The sequence below is a fragment of the Lycium barbarum genome, chromosome 5, assembly GCF_019175385.1.
Source record: "Lycium barbarum isolate Lr01 chromosome 5, ASM1917538v2, whole genome shotgun sequence".
NCBI classification, from domain to species: Eukaryota; Viridiplantae; Streptophyta; class Magnoliopsida; order Solanales; family Solanaceae; genus Lycium; species Lycium barbarum.
In genome coordinates this window covers 7,538,800-7,555,464 of record NC_083341.1, presented here as the reverse complement: position 1 = coordinate 7,555,464, position 16,665 = coordinate 7,538,800, and the positions used below count along the sequence as shown (strand labels likewise).

The following is a 16,665-nucleotide window of genomic DNA, read 5'->3' as shown; positions in this document are numbered from 1 at the left end:
TTTATATGACACTCTTTTTTTAAGTCAGTTCAAAATAACATGATATATTTCTATATTTAATAACAATTTAACTTAATTTACTTTTTTACATTAATAAAATAATTTCTATCCACATAAATTTTTATAATTTATTAAATACCACAAGTTTCAAAAACCTTCCGTTATTTTTTAAACTTCGTGCCCAGCCAAACACGATAGTATAAAATGGTACAGATGGAGTATAACAAATAAAATGAATTGGAGGAGTACTTATAAAGGAAAGTAAAGATGAAAAAAAGATAAAAGAGAACAAGAAATACTATATATCTAACAAAATAAACTTGTGAATCAGAGTATTCTTTACTATTTGTGTGTGTGTGTGAGAGAGAGGAGAAGAAGAAGAAGTCAATTGGGTGGGCGAAAGAGAGAGCAATTACTACACTCTTTCCGTTTCTCTACACTATACAAATACAAATACAAATACAAATACAAAATACTACTACTACTACTTTTCTCTCTATACTACTCTCATTCATTCAACACAAAAATAATTATTCTATATTTTGACGACTACCTTTTATAGTCTTCTTCAGATCACAGTTTTTTCTCACTTCAACTACCCCAAATTGTTTGTTATTTTTGAGGCCAGTTTGCTTCTAAGGTTAGACAAACTTTTTCCCTTTTTTAGTCTCTTTTTTTTTTTTTTTTTTTTGTTTTGAAATCTGGTGGATCGGTGCTGATTTTTAGATTTGTACCACAATTTTACTATAATTTTATTAGGTTCATTTTTTTTAAAATTACTGAGAGATTTGGGTTATTGTTTGAGCGTTATTAAATTGTAGTTGTACTGGACTAGTTAAATGTGTGGCTTAACGGTCAATGACGTGGGTTGAGACCCATGAGTCTATGGTTCAAATCCCGAGACAAAAAATAAATAAAAATACATTAGGAGCCCGTTTGGATTGACTTATAAGTTGCTTATAAGCTGTTTTCAGTTTTTTTGAGTGGTTGACTGGCCAGCTTAAAGTCATTTTGTGCTTAAAATAAGCTCAAAAAAATAATTGGGCCCATTTGACTTAGCTTATCTAAAGTAGCTTATAAGCTGAAAACAACTTATAAGCCAAAAAAAATAAGATAGACTACCAACTTATTTTTTTTAGCTTATAAGCTGCAAACAGCTTATAGGCATAAGCCCATCCAAACAGGCTCTAGGTGATGTCTACCCTTGGTGGGAGGTGAGTGGAATTAGTTTAGTTGAGGTGGCGCAAGTTGGTCCGAACACCATGGTTATTAAAAAAAATATATAAAAAGAACTGCGGTATCGGGGCTGATTTTAAGATTTGTAGCACAATTCTGTGTTGGTTTTGATTTTTTTTTCTAATCTAGTGGAATAGCCGGTTTTGTTTTTTTCAAAATGTTCTAACTGATTTTGACAATTTTACTGTAATGGCAGTGTGTTTCAGGTTTTTGTCTTGATTTGAGGGTTATTAAGATTTTTTTTTATGTGTTTCCAGCTTAGGATATTGTTATTATTATTATTACTGTGTTTTGTTTGAGGGCTATTAGATTGTACTGGTCACTGGACTAGTGAAATGTGAGGTGTATCACTTAGATTCTATAAGGATACTGAAGTCAATTAAAGAGACTGATAATGTATTTTTCAATAGTTTTCCTATGTTTCCAATTGAGGGTTCAAAATAGTTGTGTTTTTAAAGTGAATCCTTTTTCATATCTTCTAAAGTGAAGATAACGAAAATTTGACATGGTGACCATTTGGTATACAACCCACAGAAAGAAATACAGCCATGTTTTCCGTGGAACCGATCTTTGCTGTTATGTTTATGTTTACTATAACAGCATTTCGCTATGGCAGTCAAAAAATATCTTAATAAACAATGTTGTTATAGAGAGGTTTGACTGTATAAGTATGGCAAAATTGAGAAATAGGGATTTTAAGGAAAGAGTTGGCGTGTCTGCCAACTCTTTAACGACCAAGGTTCAAATGATTTATATCCTAGTTATATTACCATCTGTGATGACCATATTATGTAAGGTTCATTCATGTTGGTCACACCTTAAATTTTCCATTTCCGTTTGTCTATGACGCTGGCTTTTTATTACTCTATGGGATGTTGATGTGCTTAAATTATGCCTTCTTGCATGAGTTCCATACAAACATTTCGTTATATGTCAGTAGAAGCATGAGAGAACATTTTTTCTTGTTATTGATCTTTCACCTAGCCCGTTTGATATTAATGATGACATTGGATTGGCATTTTCAATGTGGAAAGGGCTTAGTTCAGAATCCTTTTGAACTTTGTATTTTCAATGTTCCCTTGTTCTAGAGACACCAAATATAATTTTTTAACTACTTGACTAGTATTTTCCAGAATATCTCGCGGGTATAGGAAGGATAACTATGAGCTGCTTCGGCTGCTGTGACGATGATGACATGCATAAAGCTGCTGATCATGGACCATTCATGACCAACAATGCAGCAGGTTAATTTCTTCCTTGTACTATTTGCTTATAATAATATTTCAATCTGGGGAACGGTAAGTTTAGCAGGAGGGGAGGGGCAGCAGGGGAGTGGGATTCAATCTAAGTACAGTATCTCCTGGATTGAAGCTCAACTTCAACCACTGAGTACTGATATATGATCTACTATCAGTTGAGTTGGGTAGAAGTAACCGGATCTTCCTATCAGGTCTATAAGTAAATTAGTTCCAGTTTCCTGGAAGTTCAAAGATCATGATGTTTATATTTAGGGTGTGTTCAATATGAAAAAAAATGTTTCCCATGGAAATTGTTTTCCATGAAAATAAGTGTTTTTTCTTACTTATTTTCGTGTGTTCGGTACGTAAACAAACAATATTATCCTAAAAGCATTAGTGTATGATCTAGACAAATACTATGGGAGGTGGGGCTTGGGGTGAAGATGAGGTGTGTTGGAGGGTGGGGAGGACACAATCAATGTGGAATGCCTCTTGTGGAACTTGTTTCCCTACTTCCAATAAGGAAGTCATTTCCACATTTTTAAGGAACTTGTTTTCTTAGAGAGAACGTTTCCAAGAATTTGACCAACCGAACACGGGAAAATTAGAAAACATTTTCTGGTATGGAAATATCCCTGCAAACGTGTCTTTCACCTCCATCTTCCAGCTTAACCTTAATAAATTGATAAACAGTCAGGTGAAAGTTGTAGTGTTTAATTCATTGCGTTAGCTTTACCCCTATTCCATATATATATATATATATACTTTCTTTAGATAGTTTCCTGCTTTTATCTACTGAGATTCTTTTTTTATCTGTAGGATTTCTGGTTTTCACTCCTCACTGACTGGATTTTTTTTTTCTAGGCTACAATGCAGGGCAGCGTGCAACAGAAAGTGCGCAAAAGGAGACACCTGTTAACATCCAGCCTATTGCTGTTTCTTCTATAGCTGTTGATGAGTTAAAAGACATCACAGACAACTTTGGTACGAAAGCCTTGATAGGTGAGGGATCATATGGAAGGGTATACCATGGTGTCTTGAAAAGTGGGCGGGCTGCAGCCATTAAAAAGTTGGACTCGAGTAAGCAGCCTGATCGAGAATTTTTAGCACAGGTCAGGTTTGATTGGATTGTCTTAATTTGACTGTCCTATATTATACACGAACCTCTTACCTTGCTTGGATATGAACCCATTACAGATTTCCATGGTATCAAGATTAAAACATGAAAATGTGGTCGAATTACTCGGTTATTCTGTGGACGGTGGTCTTCGTGTGCTGGCTTATGAGTATGCCCCAAATGGATCTCTCCACGACATTCTTCATGGTTAGTTTACTATAAGACTTTGAGAATCCATTCTATGCTTCAAATGGGCGGGTTGGGCTGGATTTGGGCGGGTCAAAATGGGCTGAGCTAATAATGACCCGCCCAAAAGTTACTAGGGCTGACATGGATTGGGCTAAAAAGCGGTCATAACCCAACCTACCCAATCCTTACTAAGTTTTAATTTACTTGTTTGTTCTTTTGTAACTTTTTAAGTACCTAATAAAATTATATTTTTCCCTTATTATGACGATATATAACATATCAAATTTTAAAAAATAAAATATTTGGACAAGATTTCTATAGTTAATTTGGGCTCTACATATCAACCCAATTTTTAGATGGGCTGAAAAGGGTTGGGCTACTTAGCTAATAAATGGGTGGGTCAACGTGAGAGGGTGATGCTTTCATGGGCTAATTTTGCCACCCTTATATATACCGCTCACATTCGGATTGAATCTCATGATCCATTGTGGTACGTTGAATTTGGAAATTATGGCACAATCCAAATCCAACTAGGTCATGCACACTTTAAGAACTTGATTACTACTGCACTTTCAACCCTCGAAAAGTTGTCAAAGCTCCTCCGTGATTTATCCTCTTCTTGAAGTACCTCACCAGGGCCTTTTTTTGATGTGTCATGGAAGTGTTATGTAAGGTTGCTCTAATAAAAAAATAAATCAAGAGTAGACTTGTACCAAGACTTCCTCATATTTCATGCTACTAATTGGAAGACCCTTTTAAGTCTTGCCTTCTGACTTTCAGATTTTATATTTTTCTTCTCTGTTGCCCATATACATTTTTTGCCTTGGTAATCGATGGATTGACGCGACAAATTCAAGGTGAGGTGCCATGGTGTATGTTGTTCGCGGATGACATAGTCTTGATTGACGAGACTCGTAGCGGAGTTAACGCTAAGCTAGAGGGTTGGAGGCAGACGTTGGAGTCTAATGGATTCAAGCTGAGTAGGACCAAGACAAAGTTCATGGAGTGCAGGTTCAGTGGCGTACCAAATGAGGCTGACGTGGAATTAAGATTCGGTACCCAGGTAGAAAAAAAGTTTCAAGTACCTTGGGTCTATTATACAAGGAAATGGGGATATCGACGATGATGTCACTCATCGTATTAGTGCAGGTTGGATGAAATGGAGGCTCGCTTCTGGAGTGCTGTATGACAAGAAAGTGCCACCAAAACTTAAGGGCAAGTTCTACAAAATGGTGGTTAGACCGACGTTGTTGTACGGGGCAGAATGTTGGCCAGTCAAGAACTCTCATGTGCAGAAGATGAAAGTCTCGGAAATGAGAATGTTGCGGTGGATGTGTGGGCACACTAGGAGAGATAGGATTAGGAATGAAAACATCCGGGACAAGGTGGGAGTGGCATTTGTGGAGGACAAGATGCGGGAAGTAAGCCTGAGATGGTTTGGGCATGTGAAGACGAGAGACACAGATGCCCCAGTGCGGAGGTGTGAGAGGTTGGCTATGGATGGTCTTAGGAGAGGTAGAAGTAGGCCAAAGAAGTATTGGGGAGAGATAATTAGACAGGACATGGCGCAGTTTCAGTTTTCCGAGGACATGACCTTAGATAAGAGGTTGTGGAGGACTCAGATTAGGATAGAAGGTTGGTAAGGCTAGTAGGTAGTCTCACTTATTCTCCCGCGCTAGTGTTCATAGTTTTGCTCTATCGTTTATTGCCCTTTGATTTCTGCTTATATTTGTTGGCTCTTTGCTCTTGTTAATTCTTATTTTTTTCATTATTCTGATATGTTTGTCCTTATCTGACTCTTTTGTCTTGTTTTCTCTTGAGCTGAGGGTCTTTCGGAAACAACCTCCCTACCTCTCAAGGTGGGGGTAAGGTCTGCGTATACTTTACCCTCCCTAGACCCCACATTGTGGGATTTCACTGGGTTTGTTGTTGTTGTTGTCCTCTTTTCAAAATATATTTGGTCATAAGTTCCATTTCTTACATAGTTGACTATGCACATAGCAAAAAGGTTAATTCCTGACATATTATATTGCTAGTGATTGGACTGACTTGTGAAAATGATAAGTTGGTTGAAATGGAAAAAATTTGACATAGTAAGTTTTAAGTTCCTCAGATCGAGTGGCTATCTATCCTAGACCAATGACAAGGGTTGAATTCGTGTTTGCCTGAACCTAATCTACATGGACCTAGATTTTGGTATTTGGGTTTCCATATTTAAAATTCTGTCCAATATAGTTCAAGGTTGAGGTAAACATTTGGGACATTTAAGATTGGATGGAAAGTGTGCATTGGGTTGATCTATAGGGTATACGGGATAACCCTCAGGGGTTGGCCTGGTGGTAATTGGCTTGAGCCTTGGGGTGCTCCCTTTCAAGGTCTCAAGTTCGAAACCCACTGGGTGCAAACAATTTCTGAGGGCCATCGGACTGGGGTAAAACCCTGAATTACCCGTGGTGCACTTGCGGGAAACTCCTTGCCGAGGGCCTGTGCACCCCCGGGATTAGTCGGGACTCAAAGAGACCCGGACACCCGGTGCTTAATCAAAAAAAAAATAGGGTATACGGGATACCTAAAGCTAGAATATTATAGCTTTTTTTGTCCTTTCAATCCACTAGTAGTTGCTTTTGATAGTCCAACTTGGAAAGATTGTTTGTCGGAAAGGTCATTGGGAATTTGGGATTGGCCATCACATTGGTTAGATATTGGAAGGAGAATAGGTGGCTATGGAGGAGTCAGATTAGGGTAGAAGGCTAGTAGGTAGTCCCACGTATCCCGTCGTACTAGTAGTCGCAGTTTTGATCTTCATTTTCTTGTCCTTTGATTCATGCAACTATATGTTGGTCCGTGTACCACAATTATCGTATTTATCTGTGGTAGCTATTGTTTCTGTTTTCTCATACTGCTTTATCATGGCTTTTTCGCTTTTGTTAGTTTCATTTTCGTATTGCTTTGAACTGTTTCTGCTTATCTGACCTTTTCTCATCGTGTTTTCTCTTGAGCCGAGGGTCTTCCGGAAACAGCCTCCCTATCTTCCGAGATGGGGGTAAGGTCTGCGTACATTTTACCCTCCCCAGACCCCACACTGTGGGATTTCACTGGGTATGTTGTTGTTGTAATCTATCAAGGAGGAAGAAGCAGCGAGCTTGAAGTGATTGTGAAGGTTGATAGCGTTTCATTCTTCTTTTCTTCTTTGTGTGTGTGTGTGTGTGTGAGAGAGAGAGAGAGAGAGAGAGAGAGGAGACGCCTTCTCTTCACATTAATTTCAACTATTAGCACTGCTCCTTTAGTTAATAGAAAAGGATAAAATCCTAGTAGCTTGAAAATCCATCATTATCCTACCAAATTCATTACTTCCTCTCTCCTGCTGACACGTAAATTCTAATTCATGAAGACTGTTCCAGAAGGTGATGCTTTTGGGTTGTCATTACCTACCTGTTTCCCCCGTGTTTAAAAATAATAAAACATCTGCCCATTGCAATTGTTGATAAATGAAAATTGGTCATTTGCTGACAGCATGTTGTATCTCTGTTTAACAGAGCAAATTCCGTACATGCCTTCATTTTGTTTTCTCTTTCAATTTTCCTTATTTGAACTATTTCCTTACTGCGAGGGTATCTGTTTCGGTATATATATATATATATATATATATATTCCTGTTTCATCTGGGAGCTTTGGCTATGTAATGCGAAAACCATTTTGGTTAGCTAATTCAAGGATTCCACATTGATTGTAGCAGCCTTAAGCCACGTGGATTATAAATTATGATGATTATTGAACTCTTGTCAGTTCCATCTTCCATAATCTTGCTAATCTAAGCTGGAAAACGCAAATGGCTTCTCTGTTTGTGTTTGCAGGAAGAAAAGGCGTGAAAGGTGCACAGCCAGGTCCAGTATTATCATGGGCCCAACGGGTTAAAATTGCCTTTGGAGCTGCAAAAGGGTTGGAGTACTTGCATGAAAAAGCACAGCCACATATCATCCATCGTGATATTAAGTCTAGCAATGTCTTACTCTTTGATGATGATGTTGCTAAGATTGCGGATTTTGATTTATCAAATCAAGCTCCTGATATGGCTGCACGTCTTCACTCTACACGTGTTCTTGGAACCTTTGGTTATCATGCTCCTGAGTGAGTCCAGTTCTGAATATTTAATACAAACAGAAAACAAACTTGGCTAACTAACACTGATTATGTATATTTTGTGTATACAATATGTCTATTTATACTTAAATATACAAAACCTATATATTTGCTGGCTATTATTATTTTGAGCGGTCCAAAAGTGTAATTGTCCCTAATTTTTATGCTGATTGGAATTCCATCCTTGTGTTGCAGATATGCAATGACTGGTCAGCTGAGTTCAAAGAGTGATGTTTACAGCTTTGGTGTTGTACTCCTTGAACTACTCACTGGTCGTAAACCTGTTGATCATACATTACCACGTGGCCAACAGAGTCTTGTAACATGGGTATAGCCTTCAAGTTACCGACATTACTATATCTGATGCACCATTTTTTAGTTGAATTATTTTGATCTGGAATTAACGTCTCACACCGTGTGTATACAGGCAACACCAAGACTTAGTGAAGATAAAGTGAAGCAATGTGTTGACGCTAGACTCGGTACAGATTATCCTCCTAAGGCCGTTGCAAAGGTATGTCTCTAGAACAGAAAATTCTTGACTAACTATCCTGTTTGCCAAGCTTCTCCAAGGTTAAAATTGTTTTTTCTCTCCAAAGAAAGTGCTTTATTTTTCAAAGTTGAGGTGTTTAGCCAAGCTTTAGGAGGAGAAAAGTGTTTTTGAGAAGAAGTAGAAGCTATTTTTGAGAACCTAAGAAAAGTATATTCTCCCCGAAAGTACTTTTTTGAAAATCACTTTTGAAAATACACTTAGAATTACTTTTTAAAAGTTTGGCCAAACACTAATTGTTGCTCAAAAGTGTTTTTCAAATTGATTAGCCAAACACAAATTGCTTCTCACCAAAAGTACTTTTAAAAAAGCACTTTCCTAAATAAGCTGATTTTAGAAGCTTGGACAAACAGGCTACTGCAATCGTAATCCTGCCTCTTCTCTTAAGTTATGTTCATTAAAAAATGAAAATCAGCACCTAATTCAGGGAAAGATGAAAATACATTTTGTTCTGATCTTTCATCTCTTCTTGATTTTCATCAACTCCTATTTCTCAAATCTGCTTTGGCTGAAACAGATGGCTGCAGTTGCTGCTTTGTGTGTGCAATATGAAGCTGATTTTCGGCCAAATATGAGCATTGTGGTAAAAGCTCTTCAACCTTTGTTGCACGCTCGACCTGCACCTAGTGAAACATCAAACTTGTAATTCTCTCCTTTGCTGCCTCTACTACATGAAATGACAACGATTGATATTTGTTTTGTTGAGTTGAAGATGATATTATACTAGTAGTTATCTGGGAAAATAGCGGACATAGTGTGTTTTCCCTTTTTTTTTTTTCTTTTTTTTTTCTGGTCAATTGAATGTGAATAAATTTATTCATACATGCACTAATGGAAGTAGATTTGCCTATTCTTTTCATGCAATGTTCTTGAGGTCTTGAATATCCTAATATCAGCAAACTGGATGATCACTATGATAAAAGCTGACACTACCGAGTTTAGAAGTTGGAAAACTTTGGCTTTTACCACCATTGGCAAGATTGAAGATTCTTGTGCTGATTAGGTCACAATTATGTTTAGCACGAGGGTGAGCATGATGATGCTTCACATAGTATTAGTGGGGTGGCTACTGACTACTGCTTCTATAATTATTGAACTTTGAACCATTGAAATAATAATAGTACGTGCCGACTCCAGTAGGCCCCCAGAGCTTTAGTGCCGTGGTAACTGGTAAGGATGCAACATGTGATGTATGGATTAGGTACACATCATGGATTCGAACTTTGTAATGAACAATATAGGGCTTGGGGAAGTTCAGTGCATGAAACATCTTGCGTTTATACAGGACTCAGGGAATCAATGTTGGTAGCCTATACTTGTCGCAAGTATTAGTGTTTGATTCCAAAGTTCGAATTCATGGCATATAGGTTACAGAAAGTTAATTTTATTGTTGTTCGAAGGTTCTTTTTCAAATTTCTCTCTGACATTAAAACAAAAAGTAGGAGGCGGATCCAAGAAGCAAACCTGCAGTCTCAAGTTGTCTCGATTGTCCCCTCTGGAATATTGAATGTTGGGAGGCAACGAATGGCCAAACTTGGTACATAAAAATCTCAAATATTTAGGTATTAATCAATGCGATGAGAATATAGCCATGTTAGCTGTTTCATTCCAAACTTGTGGATAGGCAAGCAAAGTCTTGGCAATTGTGGAAGCTCCACCCACTACCCTCAAAACCAAATGCTACACTTCAAAGATACACCTGACCGTAGGTATCTGATCATAGGATGCCGTAGGCCGTCTTCTAATATTACCGACATTTCGGATTTTCATAAATTTCATAAGATAAAAGCTCTTTTCATCATATAAAAAAAAAAACTGATTTCCGACCTCTTGCATTGCATTATCATAACGAAAAGAAAAAAGAATTAAAAAAAAAAAAAAAAGGAGATTGCTCTTGTGACCTAGTCTTCAACAAGTTGGATAGAGTGTGACCTCCAACCCCTCCACCTTTAATTAAATGTTTTGAGTTCGATTCCTAAGAATGAAAAAAAATGACGATAAAAATTCCTCTTTAAAATAGTTATACAACGCAAATTTAAATTAATTGAAACCCAGAATGGATACCGAAGAAGCTTAAAAAAAGAGGGTTGGATAGAATGTTGTCTGGAGACAGGCCCCAGCAACTATCTTTCAACTACTATTTAATTAGTTCTTTTCTTCAAAGTTCAGAAACTAATAATGCACGTCACGTGCCCATATATAGTATTATGATTCTTGTCCATTCCCCCTGTATAAACAGAACATATTTTATTTTATTTTTTTTGAAAAAAATGTAGTATATTTCTCTTCAATTGAAGCCAGGCCAAGGATGAAATTTATTTTTGACACAAAGTTGCAGAAAGGGAAACAGTCAAGTTTTCCAATATAAATATGAACAACCTAGCTTCTAGAACACAAGATAATATTCTAACCTTGATATGTTGGTGAGTGAAATGATTTTCTTTGTATGTTCTAATTTTAAAGTTTATTTCTACGCACAATGGATATTATCCAATGATCACAACATCAATACAACTTATCCTTTTCTCTTTGTATATCTTCTGAACTTGTTTACAACTTTTTATCTCAAGCTTTTTTAACATGCCTCCTTATAAATAAATCGCAACACAATCCTCCTTATTATTCCTTGCAGAAAAATAAATCATTATGTAACAGTCAAACTAAGACACATTTAAGAATTACGCTTACGAACATATAGCCAATAAGCAGAGTCCCCTCCTCATGGCTAATCTTGACTCTACTCTTCGAGTTGTATATTTCGAGAGAAGTTAAAACGTCAATTCAACTTTCAGATAGTGATCACATTGCAAGACTATGACTAAACTGGGAATAATTAATCTGATAGGCAGATATCTTTAAATTAGTTGTAAGACGGGATTTTGTCTGAGGTTTATGGTATCTATGGCCTACCACAGGATTAGCGTCTTTCATTAGTATCGACTAGTGTATACTCATCTTGCAGCGCAAGTCGGTGTAGCAAACTCTATCATCTTATGAGGACATTATGTACTTCTTACTCATTATCGGAACCCCGGGATCTAGTGGTGCTATTTTCTTTAAAGTACCAAAAATACAACCTCAAGGTTGCAGTAAATATATAGAATGTCAGAAACATCAAATCCACAATGCAGAACATTCTGATATTCTGATGCGGGAACAATAAGAATAGAATACTGTGTTAGTGGTCACAATCCCTTGAGAAGGCAATATACATGAAGATCATCAGTAACACATTTCAAATTTGATGACAACTATTTCTGTTGCAGTGCTAGAAACTCGTATTAGAAGTATGCTGATGCAATTATGGCATCAGGGATTTCTAGATGTTCTGTCAAACCTGCCTTATTATGGCATCTCACTAGTTTTACACCTCGTAAAACATCCTCGATTGGCCAGACTGGGAAAAATGGTAAGCGGTGCTTCTTGAACGCTCTAGCTTCAATGCCTTCTTTGCTTTGCACGCTGCCTCGACTGTGGACCTCTAATCTTCCACTTGTCCACTCCACCTGGCCGATTATGTTCTTCAATCTCGCGAACTTTGCGTTTCCTGGGTAGCATATGTGGGTTAGAATGATCCTTAACATACATGTTAAAGTAGTTGTATAGATTTTACGGAAAAGGCTCAAATATGTCATCCAACTATCAGAAACGGCTCATTGCCACTCGTCAATAGTTTGGCTCATTTATGCCATCGAACTATATGAAATGACTCATTTATGCCACTCATTAATAGTTTTACTCATTTATGTCATCGTCTGTTATCAAAATGACTCATCCATGCCATATTTCATTAAAGTTGATTTTACAATTGGCCTCCAACTAGATTATGGTTGTGGGTGGGTAAGGTGTATGGGTCGGATTTTTTATTAATTTGGTATTTAAAATTGGGCTGGTTTAATTAAACGACGTAGACCTCTAATTAGAGGCCACGTGTCATATCTGGTATTATAAAACCAGCGTTAATGAAAAATGGGCATGGATGAGCCATTTTAGTAACGGACGATGGCATAAATGAGTCAAACTACTGATGAGTGGCATAAATGAGCCATTTCCTATAGTTTGATGGCATAAATGAGTCATTTCCTATAGTTCGATGGCATAAATGAGCCAAACTATTGACGAGTGATATAAATGAGCCATTTTCGACAGTTGGATGACATATTTGAGCCTTTTCCGTAAAATAGTTGTGTGAGGCACCTTTATCTCACAAAAAAGTAGACCCAAATATTACATTTTTGGTCCCTTTTTTTGAGACAAAAAAGTCTCACACAACTAGTCTCAGTTGCATGAGACACATAATAAAAAAAAATTCATGTTTATGACGTACCGGTACTCCCCAAGTTTACGGTCGGAAAGTAGCTCTTCAGTAAGTGTTGTCTTTCTCTCCTTCTTAGTCAGTCTACCGGAGTAGTATTCAGATGCTGGCTCTATTACTGTGCCGACCTGCTCAAATTTCAAAACATCAAACTCTTATCTCATAACAGGATAATAAAATGTTGATAAAAGAGAATGCATGACAGAAATAGTTTAGGACATAATACACTTGCCTGGAAATATTTAGGTAGTGTTTTTGATTTTGAGCCACCCTTCTTGTAATGCCTTTTCGGATCCATGGCACCCCTCAACTGAAGCAATCACATTTTTCAGAACTGAGCTTACTCGTAAGAGAAATGATTGCGATTAAATTAGGCATACATATAGGAAACTCAACAATATATCATAGGAAAAGGTGATCACTAGACATGATTGCATCTTCACAAGTCCATGTTCGGCACATGAATTCAGGACTATCCATATATCCATCACTTGTCAACTGAATCCGTGAAAAAATTGCAGGTATAACTAGATGGAATATAGCACTTTTGTTTAGAACTAGAGTGATCAAACATAACAAATGAAAAAGAAATTTCAATTAATATTCACTTTACTCTAAAGCTTGTTTGGAGTTTGTAACCTTTTAACCTTTATGACTGAAAAAAGAAAGATCACTTGGGTCTGTCGGGGCTCGAACCCCCCTCTTCCGCCTTGATAGGGTGGTGCTCTGAAAAGTATTCATGGAAAATGAAACTAGAGAGTTGGCAGGGTCAGGGTCTTTCACATTCTTATCTAAAAAAGTGTAAAGAGGGTGGTTCCCTCAATTGTGGTATTGCCTTCATCATCCCTCGGACAGGTTGATGAGCTTATTCGATATGAGCGAACTCAAGAAGCATCAGACCATCGGTAATGGTGCTTTCTTCACGAGTCCAAGTCTGCCTTTGAGGATAAGAAATCAAGGACTTCTTGGTAGATCAGCCAGCTCGCGCTCTAGTCTTTTTATACACGTTCCAATTCTACCTATCTTACTGATCATGGACAAAGTCTTCAGATAAAATAGAGCAATTATCAGCAGCAGTGTGAAGTGTTCTATCCTCTTATTTTTCTGGCTCTTGTTGCTCTTCCTCAAGGGAAGGTTCCATGGATTTTCAACGCTTTACAAACAACTACAGTTCCCTAATATAGACGAGACAAGAATTCCCACGAAAATAAACCATCTTCAAACATTAAGAATATTCGACTTTAATTGTTATGGACTAGTATCAAGATTGAGTCCCTTCGGAGTCCGGGCCAGCTTGAGCGTACCTCAAATTCTACGGGTACTTGCTACCTATCTGTCCATTCAGGGTTGGATGGATGGAAGAAAATCGCGTAGTATTTTTTTGCTTCCGCTAGGATTTGAACCTAAGATCTCATGGTTATCAACCCACTTCATTGACCACTAGGCCACACCCTTGGGTGTGAAATCAAGATTGAGTCATAGTCAAGGGATCAAATTTTAACAGCGGAATAACCCGCAAGGGTGGCTCAGTTGGTTGAACATGGGGCTTTCATAATGGAGGTCTCAGGTTCGAAACCCCCTGCTTACGACAGCAGGGGATTTGCCTTCTGGGTCGAGCTCGTCACATCGGGCTTGCCTAGTGCGGGTTACCTCTCCTGTGTGGTTTGCGAGCTATTGCACAGGAGCTGAGTTTACCCTGTGCGCACCCAAAGGGTAGCGGCTGCGGGTTCCCATGTCATCAAAATTTTAACAGCGGAATAGTAACAAAAAAATGGCCCCCTCAAAATTCTTTAACAACGATGTGAAGAAAAGTTTAGCCAAGTTGCAACCTCTCACACAAAGTGTGAATCACCAACCTCTTACACAAATTACCAATCACTCATTTAGCTTATAAAAGAATGTAAATTCTCCATTCATACTCATCTATAAAGTCCAAAAGTAACGTAACACATCAGCCTATCATCAAGCTTTAAAATTACTCAAGTAAAAGACAGAGACTTTGTAATTCAAAGAATCACCTTTAACAGCTGGAGATCCCTTTTCAGCTCCGGAGTAATCGTTGGGGCAGGCATATCAAACCTATTTAAATTTCACAACCAGTAAATAATTTTCGTAAAGTAACAATTTTACGATAAAAACCGAACGAATTCCAAAAACCACAATTGAGATTATTACCAATTTTTGCCGGCTGTATCCTTGAGTTGTTTTCGTAGAAACTTGTTCACCTTTTTGGGATCATTAGGCGGAACAAATAGGCCATCGACAAGTTCCGAACTAGGTTTGTATACTGCACTGGTTCCGGGCACATCATTGGAGCTCTTTTTGGTCCCAAATGATAATTGAGGCAGCTTTGGTTCCCATGAAATCCCAATTACAGGCTTGTTTTCAGGCATACTGAACTGCTACAGATTTACAAGTTTCAACCTAATGAGTAATGGTTTTAATAAATAAGCAAATTTAACCCTAAAATATTTCGTACACATTACATGATAACTACAACAACAACAACAACATACCTAGTGTATTCCCAAAAAGTGGGGGTATGGGGAGGGTATTGTGTACGCAGACCTTACCCCTACCTTGGGAGGTAACGAGACTGTTTCCAATAGACCCTCAAACATTTCAAAGCAGTTCGGGAAAAGATATAACGGAAGTAAAGAAGCCACGAGGAAAATACTAAAGATAGCATGACAAAGCATTCTGAAAAAAAGGCCAGTAACTACAACAACAAAATAATACGCTAACCGAAGTGCAAGAAACAATAGATAGTTACAGAAATCGAAGAATAGGAAGCTACAAGAGTAATATTGTGACTACTGGTGTGGAAGGATAAGCAAGACAACGCTCAACTACCTACTATCCTTTTACCCTAATCCATATCCTCTAAATTCTTCTACCTAAGGTCATGTACTCGGTAAGCTGAAGCTACGCCATGTCCTATCTAATATGATAACTAACAACAATAAAGATAAAAAGATGAAGATACCCACCTGGCTAAATTCAATATGTATGCAAGCAACTCTGATATTATAGATATCCAGTGACAAAAAATACGCATCAGAGACGTTCTTCTGGTAGGGTTTTGCAAGGATGTGTACAGTAAGGAAAAGGCCAATTTTAACAATTCATAGGCCAATTAAGCTTTAGCCATCACTACTAGGGCTGTTAATCAGTGGGTCATTGACACTTATGCCCCTACTCTGTGCTGGTCTTTAATTTTTGCCCCTCATAACAACCAACTTTCTGGCGGAACATAAGTTTATATTTTTCGCATCATAATATCCCACATGTTATGTCGTGCGCCCTTAAAGAACTTCGATTTTTAAGGGCAAAAATTTAGGTTTTCAGTTTCTTTGAAATGATCATACAAAAATAGTTACTGTATTAGCCCTGGAATTACATTATACCATATCATTTAACATTAGATTAAAACCTACAATTTAAGCTATTTAAATTATCTTAATTTGATCGTTCATACGTACCTATTTCCATCTCCTATATTTTATTCCTATCATCTACAGTATTATCTAATTTTTCATAGCTAATGTACACAACAATTGAGAAGAATAAAGAGAAAGATGGAAATACATACCTGAATTAATTCAATCTATAGGCAAAATAAACAAAAAGAATTCTGAAATTATGGCTTTTCCACAGGAAAAAAAAAAAAAATTAGATGTATTAGATGGCTAACAGAGGTTTTTCAGGTAGGGTTTATAAAAATTCCTATTTTCAAAAATGTAACTGGGCCGATTTTTAACAAGTTAATGGGCCGATTAAGTATTAGCCCATCACTGCTTGTGCTTGTGCCTGTGCTGCCCGTTTTAGGATGAGCATAAAACATATAGTATGTACATAGGTAATGATACTTTTCAGTTTA

General features: G+C 37.4%; 2 protein-coding genes across 7 annotated transcripts; one reads left to right on the top strand and one right to left on the bottom strand.

Annotated features, from left to right (window-relative positions):
* Positions 1-499: 499 nt before the first annotated feature.
* On the top strand, positions 500-9,329 carry LOC132640314 (pto-interacting protein 1-like). Of its 2 annotated transcripts, none has more exons than XM_060356858.1 (8): positions 500-640; positions 2,370-2,480; positions 3,339-3,586; positions 3,672-3,798; positions 7,635-7,908; positions 8,116-8,248; positions 8,348-8,434; positions 8,988-9,329. In XM_060356858.1, exons 2-8 carry the CDS (start codon positions 2,399-2,401, stop codon positions 9,114-9,116), a joined length of 1,080 nt encoding a protein of 359 aa, XP_060212841.1. In that variant the 5' UTR covers positions 500-640; positions 2,370-2,398; the 3' UTR covers positions 9,117-9,329. The 2 variants fall into 2 exon arrangements, with proteins under 2 accessions (XP_060212841.1, XP_060212842.1); XM_060356859.1 differs by having other exon boundaries at positions 2,360-2,480.
* A 2,191-nt stretch (positions 9,330-11,520) lies between these two features.
* LOC132640313 (rRNA-processing protein fcf2-like) lies at positions 11,521-16,523 on the bottom strand. 5 transcript variants are annotated; one of them, XM_060356854.1, is made up of 6 exons: positions 16,378-16,523; positions 14,961-15,184; positions 14,804-14,864; positions 13,018-13,095; positions 12,798-12,913; positions 11,521-12,017 (listed from the first exon to the last, which is right to left on the bottom strand). In XM_060356854.1, the coding sequence occupies exons 2-6, from the start codon at positions 15,176-15,178 to the stop codon at positions 11,909-11,911; spliced, it is 582 nt and encodes a 193-aa protein (XP_060212837.1). In that variant the 5' UTR covers positions 15,179-15,184; positions 16,378-16,523; the 3' UTR covers positions 11,521-11,908. The 5 variants fall into 5 exon arrangements, with proteins under 5 accessions (XP_060212837.1, XP_060212836.1, XP_060212840.1 ...); XM_060356853.1 differs by having other exon boundaries at positions 14,961-15,187; positions 16,378-16,521; XM_060356857.1 differs by having other exon boundaries at positions 14,961-15,209; positions 16,378-16,477.
* Between the last annotated feature and the right edge of the window lie 142 nt (positions 16,524-16,665).

Coding starts and splice junctions, on each gene's coding strand:
- LOC132640314 (XM_060356858.1), top strand. CDS start 2,399: ATGAGCTGCTTCGGCTGCTGTGACGATGATGACATGCATAAAGCTGCT. Junction 8,249..8,347: donor AACAGAGTCTTGTAACATGG/GTATAGCCTTCA, acceptor GTGTGTATACAG/GCAACACCAAGACTTAGTGA. Junction 8,435..8,987: donor CTCCTAAGGCCGTTGCAAAG/GTATGTCTCTAG, acceptor TGGCTGAAACAG/ATGGCTGCAGTTGCTGCTTT.
- LOC132640313 (XM_060356854.1), bottom strand. CDS start 15,178: ATGCCTGAAAACAAGCCTGTAATTGGGATTTCATGGGAACCAAAGCTG. Junction 14,865..14,960: donor GATACAGCCGGCAAAAATTG/GTAATAATCTCA, acceptor AAATTTAAATAG/GTTTGATATGCCTGCCCCAA. Junction 12,018..12,797: donor CGTAAACTTGGGGAGTACCG/GTACGTCATAAA, acceptor TATGCTACCCAG/GAAACGCAAAGTTCGCGAGA.